The 25,221-nt window shown below is 35.0% G+C and overlaps 1 protein-coding gene across 10 annotated transcripts in view; it reads left to right on the top strand.

Moving 5' to 3' along the window:
• LOC118276760 (low-density lipoprotein receptor-like) overlaps window positions 1-25,221 on the top strand; it is a 186,582-nt gene that overhangs the window by 139,196 nt on the left and 22,165 nt on the right. For 7 of the 10 annotated variants that reach the window (XR_007706032.1, XM_050699066.1, XM_050699064.1 and 4 more), the window contains exon 3: window positions 21,500-21,622. Coding sequence is in view for 9 of the 10 variants with exons in the window: in XM_050699066.1 (XP_050555023.1) it covers window positions 21,500-21,622 (123 nt within the window). In the remaining variant the exon portion in view is untranslated. Of the gene's footprint in view, window positions 1-6,711; window positions 6,869-16,835; window positions 16,993-21,499; window positions 21,623-25,221 lie in introns of those variants that run through there. The other 3 variants (XM_050699070.1, XM_035595287.2, XM_050699067.1) reach the window with 1 other exon arrangement.

Here is a 25,221-nt window from a genome sequence, read left to right as displayed (position 1 = left end):
TGGTCTTAAACTATTTGTGGAGGTCCAGGGCAGGAGTTAAAGGTGAGAAAAATTTATTGAGGCGTTACGAAGTTTGCTGAGTCAGCTAGTTGGTATGTTATACATATATGTACATCGTTGATATTGCCCAATACTGAGCACAAACATACGAACCTAAGCGATAGTTAATACACAAAGCTGCTCTAAAGAACATTTTTGTGTGCAATACACTTGTAAGCAGTGATTCTTTAATGATATCTATACAGGAGGGTCTTCCTCGACAGTTTTCGACACATTACTCAAATCTCACCATACATGGGCTTAGTTTAAAGAACTCGCACGCAAAACTTATCCAATATTTTTTTCATCACGTTTGTCAACTTCCACGGGCCCGTATCACGTCAACAAACAAACAATATTTCTGCGGTGACACGAGTTTTTCGAACTCATTTCCATTCGGGAACGTGTTGCAGAGAATTTATTGAGTCCCAAAACTTGTTAGAAATGTACACAAGACTATTGTTTTATGAAACTATTGTACCTTATTAGGTTATTATATTACCTTGGTAAAATTTAAAGGCATTGTCCTATAAAGACTAGTAGAAACTCTGGTTATCCAACCAATCCTCTAAATTCTTCATCTTCGAATAAGAAATCTTTTAACTAGGTCAAACTTTACACAACACTTCTTTCCTTTATTTTGGAAAAAAGTTGTGCCTGAAAGTTTTTTTTTCGGAAGTAGATACAGCAGTATTTAATAGTCCCGGTATTCTGTCTTCATTAACCGTACCTCGTTCCTCATTAGTACTTAACAGTGACACGCCAACTCCAGTAAACAAGGAAGACTGACCAACTGTCCAGGGACTTCACTAACTTATCCTTCAACTTTTTGTGTGAGTGGAAAACCTTTTCGATGCGACTGCCCCCGGGAATATTTTATAGAGATTAGAAAATAATCTCTTTGTTTATTTTCTGAAGATATATTTCCAACGAAATTGTTTAATAATGTAGCAGCTTAGGGAATACGTAGACACGACGTTTTTTTTAGATTAATTAAAATATTGGTTACCAAGTTGCATTGTTAAAGTTGATACAAGTGACTTTCCGACGATTCATGTTCAATCTCCAGTCACTTTGTTGAGTTTTTTTATTTATTCATACAAAATGTGACATTTTAATCGTTTTAGTTACGATTAAAGTCGGTCAGCTGTCCACGGCTCGTAGAACGAGTGGCGTATCTGCGCATTTGATAGACACAGATATAGATAGGTACGGTGTAAGTGGGTCGTGCGTATCCGGAGGGTCGCTATCGGCAGATATTGTCGCTATTAGTGCATTAAACTGTTACTGTTATTGCATTCTAGCACTATTAGAAAACCTTTATTAACACGAAATGTGCGACTGGGCACCGATCGTCTTTTATTGAATCAGCAAATGACTACGGAACAATTCAACCTAAAGTTCTTAATGATTTCATACCACTGAACTCATTATTCAGTTAAATACTTATCCACTTTTGCAGTCAGTCGTAACGATCCAAGAAAAAGTAAACTCGAACAAATCCGAAGTACCTGGATAAGTATGAAATAAATGATGTGCTCACAACAGGATTGCATTACTTTCCAAGTCAATCTAAATGTAATCGCAAAGGAAAGTTCTCAAGTAGTTTCAAAGCCCATGTAAACAAACGATGAAATCGCTTAAAACTTTTATCCGCCGCGATGCCAACAATAAAATTAAGGTTTTATGTCCCGTTTAAGGTTTGAACTTTTAACGCATTACACATATATTTCACAGAGAATAAAAGGCGATGTTACAATGGTGGGGATCGAGGGAGCTGTAATAGTTCTCAATCTTCTATTCGGAGGTCTGTGCAAATCTTTGGGGAGCGAGCGAAGTTGCCGACAGACACTGTCCCTAAAATATCAGCGTATTACTGGATGTGACGGGCTGGACGCGTCGCCTATTGGGCGCATTCATTAATGATTCATGTGTAGATGACAGGCTGCCATCGATTTTATATCTCCGTGCAGGAATAATGCCAATTTGATATCCTTCATGGGCAAAAATATGTCCGAATATTTCATTTCGCTGAGTGTGTCTGGGACGCTAACTGAGAGTGACCTTTCCTCAATAAAACTATTGTAACGCTTTCAATTTTGCTAATGCTTATTTCTAATGCTTTTATGACTGTGCTTTTTCTGAAATATCTATTTTAGGCGTAAATCCCCCGACGGTACTTAAGGGACTATTACATCTGAAAATTGACTATTCCTAGACTATTCTAGAATCTCTGAATATATTTTTTGCGTATCTATTTGAGGCTCAGCATTTTTTCTGAAGTTATTGCAGAAATATTATTTTGCAAATTACGCTAAGGGCGTATTTACGTAAACGGTTTTTTAGTTAGGTCAGAAAAGAAGAGCAAAAAGTGTGAGGGCGAAAAAGGTCTCAGAAGTCGTAGTTCCCGTTATATCATTTCGCCTGTCACGTCTAGTTAAAATAAATCTGTGTTACTGCCGTACTAGACGTTTTTATCTCAAAAGTAAACTGTGAGCAATAACCGTTTAGGAATTGTGGGACGCAATTTTGACTCGAGCGAGCTCCTTGAAATACCACATTTCAGTTTATATTTGCTTACAGTTAAATATAGGATTTCTGTTACAAATTAACGAACGAGTCAGTCAAGTGTCATGTCGTCGAGCCTCATTGCTCTAGTAATGTAACACGTATGTGGCTGACACCTACCGTCAGTTTGATCGGTGTAAACCAAATTTGCGTGACAATAACACGAGGTACACAATATACATGTGTACACTGATATTAAGTAAACGTTGCGTACTATTTGAATAAGAGAAAATATGACTGTAGCTAAAAATATGTTTGAAGCTTAGGGTGAAATTCGAGAAAATACTTGACCCTTTTAGATTCAGAATTTCAAATGACGTAGGCAAATTTGAAATCAGCATTTTTATCGAAAAATTTTACTAACAACATTTTAGCCTATTTATACATTGTTATTATTTATTAAACTCACGTTTGAAGATCACAAAGCTTATACCTAGAACTAATTACCATATAACGACAAACACAAAAACCAAACATGTTTACATTAACTTTCAAATGTTTGATATGCTAACATTTATGTGAAAATAACTTTTGAATCGTGAAATTCACAAACGAAATATCTTTTTTGCAAATGCGTAAAACGTAATAACTCTGGGATATCACTCGGTGGCTATTTCCCTGATGCAATTTTCCGCCCACCACGATAAGATACTGGTTATTATTTAGACGCAGTAAAATACAGACAGATGTTCATCCTGATGTTTATATTTATAGACGTTTGTGACGACTTATTTTATCATTTTGTTTCATAATGTAATCATTGTTACGATTGGACTTTAACATTTAAGTGCGAGTGTTCTAACAGTCTTATTGTCACCAACGATATACGTAATACAAAAATCGTTTCAAGCAATTTATTCAATAATAGTATTTTTTTAGTACAATAATAAACCTTCCGACCAAAAAGTAAGAAACATTTTCTTGCGATTTTCTGTTGTATACTTATTTGGAATCAGCTATTTTTTCTCAATCGATGTGTGCAATTTAATATCGCACTAATGTCGCTTTCCCTCTTTTGTCCGCAAGGTGTTGATATGCAAGAAAACTAATACTGCACTTTGATACCATTATAAGCAACAAAGTATATAATATTACTCATTTCACGCGTCATTACCATACCCAATACTGACGGAAAGAACCACAGATCGTCATTATCTATCGACCTACCACAAAGATGTACACATAGTTTTATACCCATTCGATTACATATTGAATAATATATATGAGTTTACTCTGCCGGCTATTAAACAACCATAAAAGCGGGAAACGGACGTCAAAGGATTCAAAAAGTAAATAACGTTCAATATATTTATACAAATAGAGATCCATAAAAGGAACTTTGAACTGTTTGTAATGAAACGGTTCCTCCTCAATATAGTACAACATATATACATACATAATATGTATGTCTGTACGTAGCTATATGGTTAATATGGGAGTGAATTACGGTAAAGGGCTATTTCTGCAGGCTAGTTTTGATAAATGACGTGTGAAATAAGTTTCGTAAAGTAACTCGAGAATATGCGGAGCCCTAACAAAAAACTAAATTGGAAATGTTGGTGCCATATTGTTTTCCAACTTTAGTTTCTGCAAGTGAAATGGGTTTCGTGTCTATCTCTAAAATAGGTTTAGCGTCGTCATATCGCGGTATTCGGCGAATTTGTTTTTGATACTCTGGTGAGATGGGAAAGTCTGTGATTTTCGATTACTTATTTAAGAAGGATAATGTAAATACAAAGGAAAGCCCTCTTATTTTCTTCTTTGTCTACTCTTGTACACACAGGTACACCCTACATTCGAATTTCAACAATAATGTACCCTCTTGTACCATATCAGGCTTTGCTTGCGAAAGTAATTTCGGCTACAAATAAATCTGAGACTTATCTTTCAAAATTAATTGTTCCTTCACTTAAGTACTTGGGGTGAATGTACCATTCTATGGTTCTTATTCTGTATTGTTAGACTCGTATTAAAATTTCCGACAATGTCTCGTTGTAAGACAGTAATAAATGTCAAGCATCCGTGTTAAACGGCCAGCATTAGGGATAACCATTTTTATCATATCTTTGTTTATACACGCCTTTGCGGGTTTTTCTGTGGGTGGCCTAACGATGTTTTCTTTTCGTCGAGAGCAATACAATAAATACATTTCGTACACTTCCCTATGTTTAGAGAGCTCTTAAGACTGGAACATTCATCATTGCTACATTATCGATTCCTGTATACCTATTATTAGATGTAGTGCGCTAATCGATATCATTTTAACACACTACTGAATAATATCGTATAACCACGAGTTCAGATTGCAGTAATCAATGCATTTGTAGTAACTGTAGAGGTAAACTGATATCCGATAGCAGTTCCTAGCACTAACGCATTAATTGGAGAGGATAAGCTTCACTCCCATTAGGATGTAGGTGAGTGTTTAGTCGGCGACTAGAGTCGAGTGACTGATGAGATGCGTCTTAGATCAAAGAAACATGTATATGTACTAGGGTGTGACATTTGTACGTATTAACTGGTGTACAGATGTAGGTATAAACTAGGTCCTACATAGTGCAATATGGAGACACAAATGACTCTAGTTCAGCTAAAAGTCGTATGTAAAGTAAACTATAGCTTGTGGTTTACGTTACACAGTTACTTTTAAAACAAAGCCTCCCTTCTACAAGTTACAAGTACCCACAATGTTTTGGTATACAATGTACCTATTTAGTTTTGGTCAACAGCGCTCCTAAGGGTTAAAATTTATCGGCTCCCTGTTCGTCCGTTTACGACCCAGAAAGACGCAAGGTGTCCAAAGTTAACACCGCTTTGCTGACTTTACTAAACCTCTTGGCAAAGTCCAAAATAAGCAGAGTTAACAGGTATGATTTGGTATAACGTTGCGGTCATGGTCCGGACTTGGGCAAGACAACATTGTACCCTGAATTTAGTGACAAGACTTTGATTTAAATTGTTGGTTCAGTTAATTCATGACAATAATAACAATAATCAATTTAAAACTAGCTATACTGCACCTAATTAAAACTATACAGAATTAAAATGTGCCTTTTACTTGAATTTAGGTAAATGACCAGTTAAATTACAAATAATTTAATTCTGTCAAACGCTTTTGACAAGTTAAAATGTCACTCAAGAGTCAACGCAATATAGTGAAAAGAATTCTATTTCGAAGTTAAACCAGTATTTGACATGAAGATCTAGTATTTTAGACTTTAAATTAAAGTCGTAACCAGTCGAGTGAAATATACCTAATCAAAGGATTTTAATATGTCTATGGTTAATGAGATTTCGTCAGAAGTAATTGGGCCCATTGGAAAGGTTCGCTGATGCAATGTAAGCGGCGTTTGCGCCGAGCTTCGGGCGAATTGCATGCGCCTTAATTATATGGGAAAAAGGAATCTGTCTGATGTAAGAACTCATTATGTCGTATCAGATAATGTTCTGTTTTTGTTTCAAAAGTAAGTATTTAGGTAGGTATGTATGTTGCATCAGATTTAGGTGTCGTTGTACTTAAAATGTTTATTCCTATTCTGATAATAAGTTGATGGATTACTACTACTTTTACGCCTATTAACAAATCTTGAATTTCCTTAATCAGACCTGAATAATAAGTAACGAGAGTGGTTAAAAAGAATTTACAAAAAGGGTCGGCCGTCGTCCTGAGATTGTATGAAAACCCAACTGTCTTTATCTAAGTTTGAGCCGAACTAGATACACTGCAAATAGCTTCCCTGCTCTTGAATGATAGATAAAAGCGCTAGGATTTTCACTTCAATTTAATAAAGGCAGCTCATTTTACAATTTGGACTTTACCTACTTTTACAAAGCTTTTAGTGGCGAGAAACGCTAACATTCTCGGCCACGACACGAGTTGATTTCGTAACACCTAATAGGCGATAAAGCATCGATTTTCACACAAAGAGAGGTTAGTGGCGCAACAGCGACCCCTTTTCAATAAAATTCACATTTTCTTTCACAAGTCGGGTGTTGGGTGCTGGGTAACATTCATGACGGAGTTTAGTGACTTCCGAAGTAGCAGGTTATCAGACGTGGGGGTACGGGGAGCGGGGTGCACGCGGGAGAGGGGAGTGGAAAGCTGGATGCTGGTGGTGGATTCGCGCCCCCGCATTCTAGTCCCGGCGCTCGGCGCGCTCGCTCGCGCCTCTTGTCCGCGCGACTTCGCTCATTACGCGTCAGCTTCTTATTTTTATTTACTTACGCTGTCTGATCGCCCCTTTCATAACGTGTGACGGAGGTTTGTTGTGACTGTTCTAAAGTGAAGATGTGATTTTTACGGTTCCTTTCCTTATGAACGTTTTGGGTAACAACTACAACTATAAACTTTAAAATCATTTCATTGATTTGTCTCACTTCTATTTGTTTACTATTTACTTAAATTTTATAACAAAAACAACATCTTAAACACCATATTTTTTATTATGATAATAATATTATGTTATAAAGTGTAGAGTTTTACAAGTGTGTATTGTGACAACAAAATAGATAATGATGTAGGCACATGAACGAATAACAGAAACATTGTATTACATTTAATATTATCTTTGTTGTGGCTACTGCTATTATGAATGATTAATTACATGACCAATTTTCTGCACCATTTGTTAAATTATCTATTAAAATTGCTATTTATAAACACTAGTCGATTTAATGTTAAAATCCAGCTAAGTCAGTTTGCTACAAATGAAAAGACCGTCTTGATCGATCGAATTCTAGATTTATAGGCGGAACATACTAAATAAGTCGACAAATATGAAACTAATCGCCACCCCACCCCGTATGAGAGTACTGACAGCATCCGATTTGTATTCATTGGAACGCCAACGTCGGAACGACCGTAGATATATTCAGTAATTTAGTGCGAAAAACAAACACAAACAAACCAGTATTAGGTCGATAATGAAAATGCGATTTTATTTACAACAAAATTTGCAATTCCCTGCCTATTTTACAAAGCAATTGGTATTGTTAAGTGGATTTCATTAACAATACCTATGTGCTATGTATTAAAATCATTAACAAAAGCAAAATGGTACGAATAAATGTTGAACGAGTGAAATTGGATATTTAATTTGCAACCTCAACAAATTAATGTAGACAGCGGCCAATGAATTAAACATACTAGAAAATTTATTGTTTGAAGATGCAAATTGTTAAAACCGCGAAAACGTAACATCAAATATTAAATCCATACAAATGCTTGCATTTTGTTTGGAGAAGATACTTGAACTAAGATAAAAATTTCAATCAGACGTTGGGTGATAACATAGTACGAGTGTATGGGAAGTGATTCCCATGTTCCGTCCTACTCTACTTGTCGGGCACTCGCGCAATGTGGCCTCACACGCACAGTAAAAACCATAAAACTGCGCTTTCGATCCGGACCCGAGACTCGTGAGCGAGTTTCTATCTGGGATGATAACCGAGTACAGTCGCGTGCGAAACCCCATGGCCCTTTATGACACCGAACCTTAATTGAGGACACAGTTTATATAACACCGCTTTATATTTTACGCGGTATCATACCCGCCATATAATGCTACTGCCAATACCAACACGTAGCAGGAAGGCCGTAAACCTATTATTATCATCTCAACATTATTCGTATAAAGCCAATTTATTTTCTTATTCCAGTTTTTAATTTGTTCTGCGCATTGAAAAGAATGTCAAGTATCCTATTTCGTTTGGAAAAGTTCGCTATTTACACGGGTCTCGTTAATGTTTCCATTGTCCAACGTAGGAGCTCCATTAAAAAAATAACATCAAAAGAAAAAGTTAATCCAAATAAAAATTTGGGCACTCTCGAAATTGTATTTTAATTGCCGTGTTATTGTTTATTCATTTTTTTAGTCATTCGACACTTAATACTTTACCTATTGGTTACAAGTTTCAAAAAAAATCTTTGTTTGAATGAATTTCTAAAAGAAATCCTTTCTTTTCAAAAAGTTAGGATTAATTTACAAGTTTAAGACGTGACAAAAATTGTGACAGACTTCTTAGAGACTAGATAAATCGCTGTTACAGACGAATTTTAACTTCTGTCCAAACGGAGCCTATCAAAGAATCTTTTGAAATTTGATAATCGCTGTAAAAGTTACTCTGTAATGAAAGATATGCTAAACAATTTTAATTGGCGAATTAGTTCTGGCATTGACGATACCAATTCATCAAATAAAGTATATGGATATTATTCACAAGAAAAGTGCTTCTATGAAATAGGTACGCTATCGCAAGTCAAAGCTGGATTGGCAACTTTCTTAATACGTCTTTGCACTCCCATAGCTCTTGATGTCAAGTCGGGCCACTTGTGTACAAATCTATTATAGAAAATAACTCACCGCGGCTTATAACTAGTGCTGGACTAGACAGATCTAATAACTTTTTAATAGCTATCATGAACGGAGATTTAAACAAAATAATTCTTTATTGCAACTCAGATTTTAATAGCATGACAGGAATTCTAGTAGATTAATCGAGGAGGGTTGCTGGAAAATTGCATTTAGTTATAATAGCGTTAAGTAAAATTGCAAACCACCTGCATGCTTATTTATAGACTTTAATGGACTCTGATAAGGTCCAATAATCGGATTGTAGTTACCGTTAAACTTGTTATCTTTCCATAAATTTTCCAAATCCGATATCATAAGCTTTAAGAAAAGAAAAGATCAAGTAGGTAAGGTCATCTAGAAGTCTAATAAATGTGATTATGGTCTCAGATATTCCATTTAAGGGCAGATAATAAACATGTTTTATATTTAGCCATAACATTCTTGTGTTTACGTAGATTATTAAATTCTGGAATATAATTTAGCTCCGAAATGGAGAAAGTTTTAATTTCTAGTTCGGGAGAACTCTCTAGTTAGACTAAAACATCTGTCGTTACTTCTGTCATAACAAGAGCAGCAGCAATTTATTCAGCTGTTATCTTGTTATCTATTGTCATGAGTTACTTTTTAGTGTTGTTCATATTCATTTTAAGTATAATTTATGTAAATTGGAATCCTCCGGTTGATTTTCGAAAGGTTTCGATTAAACTTTGTTACTGTCGCAGCTGCCAATAAAGGTAAACTTGCCTACACAAATAAAAACACAATATTGTAAATACGTTGCTAACCACCGACCTCAAGGACGTCCAAATCTATTAGGCAATAGAAATTTCTTTTACCTAATTCGGAGAAAGGTTCTTTTGATAAAGAATTGATAAAAATACCCGGAAAAAAGTTCGCACAAGCCGAAGGACATTTGTCGGGTCACCTTTAATAGTGTAATTTAGAAACATTAAATCATAATTTCCTACTAAAATATCTAAAGGTGTTTTCGCACTAGCTTGTTTGTTCAATCAGCAAGTACAAGTACTTGCATATTGCTATTCATGCATGCATACTAGATGCGGTTGTATACATAGAATACATACATAACGAACGAACTAGAACCAAATCGAAAGGGGATTTGGGATAGAACGCAAATTCCATGCTCCCATAAAGCCACGAACGAGTAAATATTGAAAACATTTTAATTCAAGGATGTATTAAAATATTTTCCCAAACGAAAGGAAGTTTCTCATCGTCTATATTTAACCTTGACATTTCCCGAGTTTTCTGCTTTCGGGCAAATACTTTATGTAATATGAAGTTGCTTGAGAATCCATCTTAGCAACGTTGGAAATTGTACTTGTAGGTCGGGGATAATCCTTGGTTTTGTCAAAGGTGCGTTGAAAAATATATAACAGAGAGATGTGGAACGTTTTTTGAATATGATTGCTAACGTAATACTTTTATGTACACAAAAAAAAACAGTAGCTTATAACAATATTGCTTTACTGGCGCAGTGTAAGAAAATTCACAACTTAATTCTCTTTTTTATTTATAGTTTTACTACTTGTGTCTTTGTTCTGAATGTTACGAGATAGGTCGTAAGTTTAAACGTTATTTGAACTTTGACATTGGCACAGTCTAGTTGAGATTTCGAGTAACTTAAAATTTTACTTTGAAGGTTATAGAATAGGGTTTAAATTACATTAACTTTAAAATCTCATCAAAACAATGCCTTTATTGCTGTGCGTATAAACGATGTAACAAGACATGATAATATCGGTCATTGACCCAACACAGAACATTTTTACAATAGGTACGAAGTACCTACTTGAATAGTCAATGTTTGTGGTGTTTCTATTCGATTTCTGGTCTATAAACATTTAATAATCAATTGAACACTTTTTTGAAGTTATAAGTAACTTTGGTTTACTTATAAAAAGTGAAAGAAAAACAGTTTATTTCCGTCGTAAATGGAATTTCAATCAAGGAAGCAATAGTGAAATGTTGACTTTAAAACGAATCGAACGTCCAATATGATATCGGATGCAAATGGATGCACGAGTGATTTGCATATTGTGTTGTAAAAGAGTTTGAATGGTGACCAACTGACCTATGACTCCAAATTCTTATTTTCAATTAAAAACTTCGTTAAAATAGTCGACAGTTGTATACTAGTTGGGCGCATTGTGTTAGTTTTAATAGACATCGATTTTGTCTCCGAATTACGAAACAATAGTGGCCGATTAAGAGATAAAGATGGGCTCTTAGAACAAAAACTATTAAGAAAAGTATTATAAAACTAAACTAACAAATACATGTTCTACATATTTACAACTGCTTAAGATCAACAGAAGCCATATACGTACATTTATTCGATTATACCTAAAAATACCTAAGCTACCTATCTAATCCTTTTAGGAAAATTGCAAACTCTGAAAGAAAATAAGTATAATGATTGTCATTTCCTACGTTTGTAATACATAAACCGAATTTGAATATTTTCCGCATAGGTTGGCAGGATCAAGCGGATTAGCAGGTATGTTTTAAATTGAGTTTTGTTAGGAAACCAAATATACCTGCTTATCTACTGGAATAATACAGAATTATACGTAAAAGTCTGTGTATATAGGTTTACATAAAACATATATCAGATTACTTAATTGAATTCTTCGACGCTAATGCATACGTTGACTGTTTTATAAATTAAAATAGGTACTGACAATAAATTATTAATCAGGTGATAAAGAAAAAAATGTTGTAGTTACAAATTTGAATAAGTGTTTCGGTAATAGTTACTTCTCGTTTTGTGTTAATATACATTTTCGTTATGTAGTATATACTCAAATTAGTATGTAGGTCGCATCATTATAACCTACAAACCTACAATGAATTATGGTATGAAACTTTATTTAAGAAACATTATTACGAGAGATATTAAGAAACACTAAAATGAAACACTAACACTAAATATCACATTACAAAATCATTTTGAGGTTATTAAGACCTCGTTCCCCCAAAAATTGTAACCGATTTTAAATAACATTCCGATTCCTAAACCACAAATTATTCATTCAGATACTCGATCGCGGTGACGCACCTCGTAAATTTTTCTAGGTGATCTTAAGCCGGCTGCAAATGACACTCAGTCCTGTTCCATTCAAATAAGTAAAGGAGGTGTGGTTTAAGGGAGACGGATGGGCGTGAATTTGACAGAGGTTGTTAATTATATGGTCGTCAGTGTCGATCGCGAGCTCCTTGCGGTTTCGAGGAGAATTACGACTCACGTAGGTACACGACTCGTTTAACACGCGCAGTTTAATGAAGTCGTAAAAAAAGGAAATTCAAAGGTCTCCCTGAAGGATTTCTTTTTCATCGTTAAATTTGTTCTTTTACACAAATGTATCTGTTTTATGGGATCCTTGTCATTGAAGTACGTTGGAAATTTTTAACTTTGGTATCTCCCGAATTTTCGATTGTTATAATCAAATACTGGTAATTAAGGAAATCTACCACTTATTCAGTATTCCACGAAAACGAATAGTTAACCTACCAAACGAATCACAATAATTTCTAGGGATTCCGAATCGTATTAATTACTTTTACCAATACTAGTTACCTATTTAATAGACAATAGCAAACTTTCACAGTCCGTGGAATATTTGACCGATTAGTATTTGATTTATTCGCCACAACTGCTGTCAACAACCTAAATTGAGACGTTCCTAGAAAAACGACCATAAGTATTTAAGTATCTGAACACAACGTGCCATGTCTAGAAACTTCACACAATTTTTAAACGAAACTTTAAATGAAAAAGTTGTGAAAGCGGTTTGTAGACGTTTTTCTTTTCATTTTACAGTTGTACTCGTCAACTACATAATATAATACAATTCCAGTTAATTGTCTGTAAAGTTCGAGTTAATGTGTTTTGTTTTGTAACTCATTTTTCTAAAGCTTTTCATGAGCGATCCATACCTAAGCAAGTTTAAAGTGAATTACACGACTCACGTACATCTAAGTGAAAAGTTGAAAACGTGTTTTCTCAAATAAGACTAATTAAAAACCTTGGTTAGCTCAAGGTATTTGATTTGTTGAACAAAAAATTTTAACTATCCATAACGGTTAGTCATTATTTGTACAATCAAACTCGTTTGGATCAGCCCTCCCGCAATGTAGGGAGAGTCCGAATAGAATAATGGCGTGGTGTAATTGACGGGTCCCTGAAGTTCGGGGTAATTAATTTTCGACTCGGTCCGATCTATCAAAGTTTACATGGAATTAATAAGGATTTGAGAAGGGCGATAAGCGTGCCTTTTTAGACAGCGACCACACTTGCGCGTTTGGTTTCGACAGGGAAGGCCTTGCTCTCGAAACACGCCTAATTTGTATGCAAACTTTTCATCAAAATTATAATCCACGGTACGAAATTAGTGACTGAGCGACAATCACTTCTAAGAGTTACTTAACGTAGGTTTCAAAAACTTATAATTATTATTAAGTACTTCAAGGTAAATATACCTGTCACTTACGTTAGACTAGTCCTAGTTAAAATTAAGAGATAGGTACGAGTTAGTATTTGTAGGTCAGTCTGTTATTTTTGTTATACGTTACATTGGATCCTACCAACGCGCAACCTCTACATTCTATAGTAGCAATAAAACATAGTATATCGCCCAAAATCCGAAAATATGAACCGGCTTAGACCGTTTGCTTATTTCTTCATTCCTGTCTCACGGTCTTGTGTACCCCTTAATGTAGATAAAATAAAACTGTATCTTCATAAATTTTGTTTACCTGCCTTACGTCCAATAATATTTTGTATACGGAGCCTTTCGTTTATCTTATTTAATATTTTATTTGATAAATGTAGGTAATGGAGGCAGCTCTTACATATTTAAATAGTGTACCTATGTGTGGAGTTCAACTTAGCATTCCGCGTGTTGAGTTATTCAGAAGCTAAATTCAGCAAAGGATTGGACCACAAGCCCGTTCCATTTCATACGCTAATTCGAGTCAGTGTCTACGAATTAAATTAGGCTCTGCCGCCTGTGGACTGTGACTTGTGCACACGTAGCTATCTAGGAGACCAGTTGCAGTTGAAGTGCAGAAATGCTTATCAAAGTTTGATTGCTCAATCTAACGTCGTGTAACTGGCGTCGGAATGTTAGGAATTATTAATGCACTAGTTTGCTTTGCCCGCACGCCTTAATTGTAACTGACGGTTGTTGTTTGTTCACGTTTCACCTGTCCATTTACGAGATATTTCGTTATGAGAAAGTTATTAGAACTTCTAATGTCGTTCTTACTTAAAGTGATTTAATTCGAACGTATACTGTGTAATGTGTAACTGAATTACCTATCTTACTTAATATAAAGTTTGGTTCGTCGAATTACACGAACAAACTGAATTTTGATCGAATATTAAACATGAATTCTACTTAAACTAATTGACCTATTTACAAAAAATCGAAATGAACTGATTTGGTTTTATCGACTACATTGATATTTACATTACGTCTCTTCATGGAATACAATATTTTAATTTCTAGAATTGTGTAAATCATATTTGGTCGGTGGTTGGCGGTTGGCAAGGCCGAAATTTTTATTACTTTGTACTGAATAACACTGGCTATGTATAAAAAAACATCCGGACAAATAGACATCAACAATAAAAGCACGAACGCATATTTACTTAGTGGCGAATTCAGTCAATATTTGTTACTTGCTACCTTTCTACAAAGTAAGTGACATTTATTAGATTTACGCTGTCCGCAGAGAATATACAGAAAGTAATTACTTAGATGCCTATTTCTTGTTTTTTGACTTACACGTTTACTGGCGGAAACGAAAGACGTAATTACTTTTTACGATACAATCCCTTTTCATAGCCCTTTTGCTATAATACGATCTTGATGGTCACAAACAATTCATAAAGTTTGTATTATGTGGAGATCAAAGAAAATATTTGTCAAGGGCAAGAATAAGTGGGAATTTTGCAACTTCATGGAAGAATTCTTAAAGTTAATGTCGACTATAGTCATATTTCTAAGAAATGTCTACAAAACAAGAGCTAACACATAGATAAATAAGAATATTACCCCATAAGGTCATCGCTCCCAAACGCACCTAGTTAGGTATTAGTTCAGCAGTAAAACTTTTTCTAGAATAAAAATGTGTTGGTAATGATTGTACCATATACATAACTCAATACGCACAATTTTGCGGCGAATCTATGCTTAAACACAAACTATTCCATACATAATGACCGGCCCCATTTAGGGGAGTTGGCCCCAAATCGTAAATAACTATCACTAAGTATCACGTGATTCCAAATCACGACGTGAGAGTCGAAATTTATTACAGTCACATAGAAAAATAAGTGGGTCTCTATTACTGGAGAGAAATAGCCTTCAGATTATTTGCTAATGAGACCGTCAGTTTGGTGCTATGCACGTATAGTAGGTGAAAAAAGGCTTTTGTCATGGGCCAATCATAGAATAGTATTTATTTAAAATACTATCTGGAAAATATTCATACAAAACAACTATTAAGCCCTTTTATGATAATAGGATTAAATGCTCCAATAAAACGGTTATTGTCATTCGTGCACTGTTTTGATCATCAGCATTTTAATTAATAAGTACTCTTTAAAAACGTTTGCTGCAAACAAAAGGACCGATACAAATGGAAGTGCTAAATATCCAATGACAAATATCAGACTGCATTCATAGACAGTCGATATTTGTATAAATTATTCCAAACTATGTCAGGGATGTACGAGAATGCTAGAAGCTTGCATCGACATCCAGTCACTCTCAATGGAGAAAATCGACTGTTCAAGCGGCATCGTAGTGTTTGTTGAACGTATAACGTACTCTATATACGCTTCGTATGAAAACGTATCGATATCATCGTCGATTCTATCGATATCGAATCGGGAAATTCATCGTATATTCATATTACCTAGCACTAATGTGAGGGAGGGTGAGACCGCCAATCTTCACCTTTTGTCGACGTTTCGAGCACCCTCTTTCATGGCCAAAGAGCTACTTATTGCATTCTTGCTTATTATATAGTGATTTATAAACCGTTGACGTCATCTATGTACTTTTCGTCATTTTTATCAATGTAAATCACCGGTTTTGTAGAAAAAGAAACGCCACATGTTAACGTATATAGATAACAGAAATTCAGACAGTTGTCCTTAGAGTTGAATTTTGTCTGTATGCTATATCTCAACATGTCATAGAGACATCAAAAACTAAGAGCATATATAATATACAATGTTTGAGCCACCTTGGACCTTTTACTTCTCAAAATAATCCTATACAAACATAAGTATTAGTTTAAGTAATATTTTACGAACGACTTTAGAAAGTGACCTCTGTGAGACAAAGGGTCGATGGGATTATCCCAACTCCCTGCTTTTAATACAGGTAGTTCCCAGTAGATTCATAATTTAACTATAAACTTCTGATACACTAGTTTGCACACCATTTACCTGTCAGATTCGTTAATCTTTATTATCTGCTCTTCTGTTATGACATTAAATATTCAAATCTACGGAATCATTATCAACATATTCATTGAACTAATGAATAACTATTTCGTTTAATATACATCACATTATTTTGTTATTAAATTCCAATACTGTCAAAAATGTTTACGTAAACAAATTAAGTGTGGAACCGAACAGCGAATAAACACCTTAGCAACTCTCGTATGAGGCGAGAGCTTCGTGATTTTTAAACGGGGAAAGTTAGTTATCTCTACACGCGTAGGGCTGGTAACGATGTTAAAAAAGGAACCGTGAAAATCACTGAACAGCGCACGTGTGTGCTTGGTTTTATAATTCTTACACTTCCTTACATGTTTACATTTATCTTCTAGTGGATTGAGTGCTACAGAGTAACAAAGACTTTTGAAGAAGACATTATGGCGTGTTCTTGGATCGTTTGGTTGGTAGCATTAGCAGTGACGGCGGAGGCCACGCTATACGACGATGATTACGACACCTACACGAAAGCGTATGACTACAAAAACGCAGGTACTTTTAACGATGCTTTCTCAATTTTATTCCGAAACCAACTTTTATGCGACCAATTTGATTTCCACCGTTATGCCTCTCAATCGAACAGAATGGCGTCCTCTCAAATTGAGTTTTGTAACAAAGCCTTCAAGGCAATAGTCGCCGGACTAACTAGATTTTCCCGACAGCCTAAAGGGAATAGATTTCAACAATTCACTATTTAGTTTTTATTATGTATATTTGACTTTGAATAATAACTTCTTACGACAAAATACATAAGACATAAGTATGGCTAGTCACACGTTGATACATGTAGCAAAAGTGTATGGATTTAAATTGATTGTATTAAATAATTTCTTTGTGAAGCCATTTTCCACCAATCTCTGAAGTAACAATTTAAAAACAAGGTTAATTTGCAGAGTATAATTTGCTTGAATAATAATTGCCCAAGATGCCTAGTTAGACACTACCTAATGTTTAAAACAGTGTTAAAACGGAGCTCCTGTTTTCATACAATTTAGTACAAACACGTCTAAACCCACACATTCATTATGAATATTATTCGTGTAGAATATTATAACAAAATGTGGAAGTTAATTTACATGATATTAAGTTTGCTTTGGCTAATGTGATCTAAAAATAAAATAACATACCCATGTTTTGCATTGTATCTATAATCAGTCAGCATGAAGGCACAAAGAATAATATTCGTAGCCATGCGCGTCGTAGCAGATGTGACGCTCACCGCGTTTCGTAGCACTAACGTAGTATGGCTACGCATGTAGAAAACCAATCTACAACTTTCGTAGAACTTGGTTACATACGCGCACGAACTCAATTTCATTTCCGATGGGTCACCCGTGTCGATGGTTGTTCAGCTTAGTTATCCACCTTAATTTGGACAACATAACAGAGACAGTGCGCCATATATAAGTTGAGAGGCGAATAACATATGCAAGTGGGCTCCAGAGCTTCCAGTTACGTTGGTAACGAATGCACTCATCGCTGTTGGCTGCAAGTAAGGCCCGGTAATACAATTTCCCGCTGCTCTGACGCTATTGCCATCTTGGGGACAATTTGGCCTAATGCTTGTGCATCGCCCGTTCTCAACGAACATTGTTAAAATATTTTGCTAAAATGGCTATAGTCGGTTGGTTTTAAGGAAATTGAAACTTTAATACACTTTTTAATTCCACTTCTAGCACAATGAAAGTGGTTTTCAGCCACATACACATACAAATGACCTCGTTTACTAAAGTTCGGTATGAACACACAACACGTACGTAGTAAGCTCAAAGAAATTTCCACAGCGACAGAAAAAATGTACCCACTACGAACCCGTTTTGAATACACGCGTATACAGTTTGTTACAAAGCTCTTTTGAAACATAAAACCCTTGTTCAGTCACCTTTATTCTTTTGAAACTTGCTCATAAAGCCCTGTGATATTCTAACGTAAGAAACATAGGTTAGAAGTCATAAGATCAATAATCTGGCTAAACAAGGTCCTACAACCAAGTGCTCACTCAACTTTAGTACATAATTTACATCTTAAATACGTTTAGCGTTTTTGTGCCTAACTTTTATTGTACTATCTAAATTAAAATTCGATAAGGTGCGTTAAAAGTTGATAACATCAGTATTTTTAACGTCAATTTAATAACCACCTCATAATTACTCACCCATACCACTAAATGGACAATGATTTAATTATGTGGTGAATTTCTCAATAATTAGTAATTTCCAACAACTCGATAGGCGTAAGTACCTATACCTATACAAACTAGTCTGGCACATATCTTTTATGCTAAAAGTGTACACTCCTCCTTTCAAGCCTTGGTAAATTTCACGACAAAACGAGACTTGAAAACCGAATGTGTGCGATTGAATGTGAACACGATATGTCATTACATCAATGAGAATCGTAGATACGGAGGGCTCCAGAGGCAATTTCGCGGACGACAATTTTTGTCGCCATTTCGCGTTAGAGTGATTTCATTTCACAAGAAGACATAGCTGTCGAACTAGCTTATCGGACGGGCACAGTTCGACGTATCCTCGATTTATCCACTTGTCTGGCTGCGGCTCAATACTAGGGACGCTGTAGTCTTCTTGCGGACCCGATTAGTGATTCACATCTCTATCGGCCATACAACTGCGTGACTAAATTGCGTCTGACAGGACCGTTCGGCTAATGGGACCATACCCAGCGGATTAATTAACTGTACACTGTCGAATAATCTCTTTGTTCTCCAGTATCAACTTGTATGGATACAGGGGTTAATCAGCAAAATTAACCGCTTTAATTGCCTATTAAATATTTGATGATACATTATAGTTTGACTTTTGTGAAATGCTTGATAATGAATTTGCTCTTCAATCTTCAATTATGCAGTAGATAATATCTTCGAGCGCATCAACTATGGTATTAGTTGGAAACCAGTAATATATTAATTAGATAGTAGGATCGATATTGAGTTTCAAACAAGAATTGAAGCAGGATGGTTGGGAAGAAGCATTAACATTCCAGCGTGAAGGGGGCAATAATGTGGGTGTTCCACGGTGAACGTTTTACTCCAGCAAATGGCTGCGCTCCGTGGATATGGGTATTCTGTTACGAATGGATGGGCTACACCACTTCAGTAAATGCTACTGCGGACGAAAGGTCCTACCTACACGTTACTTACATAAAAATATACTATTATATGAGTTATTTCTAATTTCAATTAATGAATTGTAAGTTCCTGTACAATCTATTATATTTTTAAAGCTTGTTATTTTTAATTTTGTTATCTAGTAATCACAAACTAACAACAAAAATATCTAATCAGTAAATAGTCAGCAAGAATGTATCATTATTTTAATAATGTTTGATAAATACACAGGTTTATCCTTGCTTTCAATTAAAAGCAGTATTATAAAATAGTTACGAAGATTTCTCAACAACATGTAACGTTAATGTGCTTATTAGACAGTAGACAGGTTTCTAGCAAAGTTGTATGAAGGTTCGAGAAAGTTTAGCGTACCTAATACTTGCCTAACAAGCAGACTTTAGACTGGGACCAAAAATGTTCTTATAATTTGTACCTACGTGTTTATAAATAAAAGTTTGAAATATGAGATGGAAGCTTAACATGGATGTAGATATATAAAACAAAATAATGTAATTAATACGATAATATTCTCTGCACGCAGGTACTTTATTCATAGTAGAACAAAGATATCGCGCGAAGTTTTATACTTAACATAAAACGTGAAAAGATTTTAAAGACTTGAGAACGAATATAAACTTGTGACGACAAGACTTAGACGTCTACATACAAATGTACAAAAGTAATGGGCTAATATTGTAGGCTTAATACAAACGTTACAGTATATTCTAGGGTAAAATTAGCCGGCAGTTTGTAACTGAAGTGTATATCCATTGTTAGTGAAGTTTTTTATGGCGAGTACGGTGCGAAATAGCGCTTTACGTCCCAACAATCTCTGATGGTACACTTGAATTTATCGCGCGGGTTACAGTAAAAGGGCTACGTACTCGGCGCGGTGCCGGCAAGGCGATATTATTCGGCGGGGGTGCGTTTTGTTTACAAATTGCTTGGCGGCGCGTGCCCGCCCTTCCTCGCCTCGAATCACCTCGAGATAAAGCGGCTGCTGCTACCCGCCGATAATTTTCTTAAACCTTGTTTTATACGTACGCTGAACGGTGATTTCAGCCGTAAATGGATTGATCCAGTTTACGGCATCCCCTACCTCGACTCAGAGAAATTAGAGCGATGCCGTAAAATGGATATAATAACGGTTTTTTGCAAAAATATTTTTTATTAAGACGATATCAAGTCTTCGGATTTTGTATGAAAGGTTATTTTGACAGTCAAGTCTATTTAATTTATTACATTAATGTTAATACTAAATCATAGACGCAGATTCTTATTAAATACATCATTCATTTTTATGGATGAATAATAAGTAATTCATTTAGTTAGGGCACGTAGAACAATCTAAAAATAGTTTCTGTTTTATAATTTGTAGACTTGGAACGGTTTGAGAAAGTCGTTGTACCGAACAGAAATTAATATTAAATTATTCGTCCTCATAAATATTCTAAAGTAGGCAGCAGATGTAGCCCAACTTACATGCTATAAATATATACTTTTACATTATGTGTAACTTAGTTCAATACAAGTAGAGATTAAAGACCCTCGGAAGCGTCAACATGGTCCCCGTCACATCTTCCAAATAAATTAAAAAAGGAGTAAGATCCTTCCCCAAGTGTCACTTCGTTAAATATTAACATCTACAAATGTACATTTAAGGTTTATTTTACTCTGACGTTTAAGAGTTATAAAAATATTTATCAGCAAAATTGCGTTTGGCCAAGACGTAATGAAAAATTCACCCTTGATGCGACCTGTGTAACTGAACCTTAATGATATTGGTGGAGTCTTGTATTTTATTTGATTAAGTTTATGCTTTGTATCAAGCTAAGGTTTCATTTAATTAATTTAATGCATTTTTCATTACAGAGAGCCGCACTTGCACGCAGTCAGAGTTCCGTTGCAAGACAGGAAGATGTATTCCGTTGTCCTGGCACTGCGACAATGAAAAAGACTGCCCTGATGGTTCAGACGAGGAGCCCGGCACTTGCAGTCAGTATCACACTTTATAACTTCCATTCACAAGTTTCCATTCCTTTAAAACGAGCCAACATATTTTTATATTAATTTTACAGCGTTTCAATTAAGTTCGATCTTAAAACGAAACTAGAATTATTTTGAAATTCATTACTGTCTGTTTTCTAAGCAGAAATTAATTAAATTATTACAAAACCGGGAAATACTTGTATTATAAGTTAATTCTATGAAAGCGAAGTTTTCTTAGAAACATTAAAAGGAATGTCGACTATGGTTGGCCGCCTACATAGTTTATATTTGCGCGTGAAATAAGCAAACACTGTTATTTTGGCAAATTTACTTTAGGGTCGTGTTGGCAGTCAGTCGCCTATTGTTTAGACGTAGAACAATGAAAAAACAAGGTCGCCGAATGACAAAGCCAGTGAGGGTATGAAAACTGGACGATCCTGTGAACCCGACCCGAGTTAGACCTCGTTATTAGAAACCAAAAACTTTTTATTAACCGCAATTCTGATTTAAATAAGCAAAGCCTTCTGTGTGATCAACATTTATCATTCAGTTCACTGCACTGGAATAAAAAATTCTAATGGACATTTATTTTACGCAAAATAAAAATAGTTCAATGTGCCTACCCTAGGTAGAGCATTTAAATAACGAAAACGTGTCAGCTCAAACGTATAATCTAATTCCAAGAATTAGTGTTTCACAAATTATTCAGTAGATTATTATCATTGGATTGTTATTATCTTTTTCTGTAGTTATATCTAATTCAAATAATTACTTGGTTACTAACATCCAGACTGTATATCTGGCGCCAGGAGGTCAACGTAATGGGATGGCATCAATTCAAGAACTGAAACCGTAAAAAATAATTATCTAACGATTTATGGGCAAACTTTTGAAATACGCGTATTTTGTCCTTAGCGGGACTTCCAACGCAGATTAAAATCTTAATTACGACCAACTTTTAAGGATTGAGTTTATAATCTTTGGCCTCTCACCTGTTCCCATAAAAATATCAAAGTTCAAGAAAATTTTGATGAAAGTGGTTATTTTTTAATCTAACATAATGGGAGTAGTTTATAAACATTAATGTTTGTAATTTGTATGAATTAACAAGAAGACTTTTTATAAAAAAAAAATATATAGTTAACATGTAAATATAGCTCCATAAGTAAAGGTAATGTAAAAAATGTGAATATTCACAAAGAAGCGAGGTCCCCTGAATGAATTTTTGCCGAGAGGCTGTGGTATTTAAATAAAACACGTAATACGAATTTAAACATTCCATGGGGTGCGCAGAGGATCGCGTTAATTTATTTATGGTTGACACATGAGATAACGGACTACGGCGGGAATGTACGTTGCAAATTGGACCTGGTCATGTCGGAAACTGACATATGTCTACATGACTGTATTTTAATCATGTCATTCCCAAGTTTAATTTTTGATTGCTTCGGTAACGGGAATTGTCATTCTCTGACGTAATCCCTAAACTCTCAACCTCGTTTCAAGTTTCAAGGCTCTTGAGTAATCCTACTTATACGTACCTACACTGTGTTTAAGTACCTAAAATTTTAAAAAGAATCTAGTTAAAGTAATAGAACTTTCAATAAATATAGTTTTCTTTGCAAGTGAAAATGAAAACGGCATGCTTGATATGAAAATTTTATAGTTTTCATATCGGTAACGTGATGGATCTAGCTGAAAATAGTGAGGCCCTCGGGATTTTCGTTCATGTGTTGAACGCATAAAATATGAGATACCAATAGGTATTTTTGCTACCACAATCCTCGTTCGTAGCTAGACTGAAAAAGCCGCTGGTAAATTGCGTACCTACACAATTTACCTTACCATGCATAAAATTTTCATGGAATTGCATTTTCGGTTTAAACAGAGATAGAGGTCTAAAACGACAGTGTATGAAATAAACGACTGACCACCCCATTATTCAAATGTGAAACGAGTAGAAAATTGCGCGTTCGCTTTTTTCGTTTGTCGATCCATGGGAGGGTCACGCTATAAATTGCGATTTTTATCACCGACACTTTTCAATATAAGTGACCCGTAAAATTAACATGCCTCCTCACAATTTACGATATTTATGTATGCGCTTATGTCACATCGGATAGATAGAAATAAATATCTTATTAAGTAAAATATCTCATACATTTTAATAACAATTTTAATATTTAGTAAAGATAATATGCAATTAAGCACAACAAAGGTAATTCATAAACATATAAACTAATTTTCTAAAATCCATTAGTGGATGCGAATGAAATTATTGGACCATTAAATATTTCAGCATAATATCTCGAAAATTATTCAATTTATCATGTACAGAAAACAAACAAACAAAAGTACTTTAAAAAAGAGTTTATCCAGAGTCAAAGGGACTTAATTCCTTGTTTTTCTCAAACTGCAACGGTGTGTATAAAATGCTTGTGAAAGTTTGCGAAGGTTTTATTTAGCGGAGGTGGGGTTATGGCAACCGCGGGCGTAACTTTGTACACTTAGAGCCACTGTAAGTCGTCCCACATAATGGAAAATCCTTTTTTATTTGGCAGGGACACGCAATGTTTTGTAGGCGACAATGTAGGAGGTTATATACATCAACTTTATATAGCTAATCTGGCTTTGTTGTTTCTTGTTGACAAATGTATTTATCACCCAGGCTTCAACTGTAACGCTATTTTCCGGGATAAGTAAGCTTTATGGTGTCATGTTTCTGGAGAAGTCCTAAGCTTGTGGATATCTTTGTCTCTCGCCATATTTATTTGATACGTTGCACTTCATTCGCGTGTGTAGTTACAAAAAGTATTTTAGTTTAATATTGAACGTTCACGAATACCCATTAAGAATTGATCATTTTATGGTATTCTTAATAAAACAGTATTTCAATTCGCACACTGAATACGAATTAATTTGTAAATATCTCAAAGGACTATAACAATGAATAATTGTAATTAATTAAAATCTTACTTTAAATACATTATGATTTACACAAGAGAAAATAAAGTAAAAAGAGATTTCAGATAAATAAAGCTATTTAAAGGAGATTGATGGCCTCTCTTGTTTTTAAGAAAATAGCATTAATGTTATAAGTTGCCTATAGAGCGTAGCTTAAATGCATTAGACTAAGTACTTTCATAGGTACATAGTTAGTACATAGCTAGCAGATCCCAAGCAAAAACTTTCAGCTGGAGTTGCTAAAGCTTTCTCAATTTGCGTCTGTTGAATTTCGTTAGCCTCGTCGCAAAACAACATTACACACTAATAAGGGACTGTTTAGAATCATTAATTACGTTTTAGCCGTGCCCGTGCTTAGCATGACCATTTATTATATTGCTAAAGCACTTGGCTAGCATTTTAAACGTGTTTGCTTTGTCAACTTAAGTTGGTACTGATAGCCTCGTTTCCAAGTCGGTCCGTTTGCCAAGATTAATTACGTCAGTGTAAATTGTTTATATTACAAGCACCCCGATTTATTTATGTCTGATCGCAGATAGTTTTAATTCTGGTAAATTGTTTGCGCCTCCACTTAAGTTCTTACGAATAGTTTACAAGTAGGAAAAGCGCTTCAGTAGTGACGTAATCAAAGTTTAGTATTG

This window comes from Spodoptera frugiperda, chromosome 15, assembly GCF_023101765.2.
Source record: "Spodoptera frugiperda isolate SF20-4 chromosome 15, AGI-APGP_CSIRO_Sfru_2.0, whole genome shotgun sequence".
Classification (NCBI taxonomy): Eukaryota; Metazoa; Arthropoda; class Insecta; order Lepidoptera; family Noctuidae; genus Spodoptera; species Spodoptera frugiperda.
Note: the sequence above shows the minus strand (reverse complement) of the source record. Positions and strands in the feature narration are given on the sequence as shown.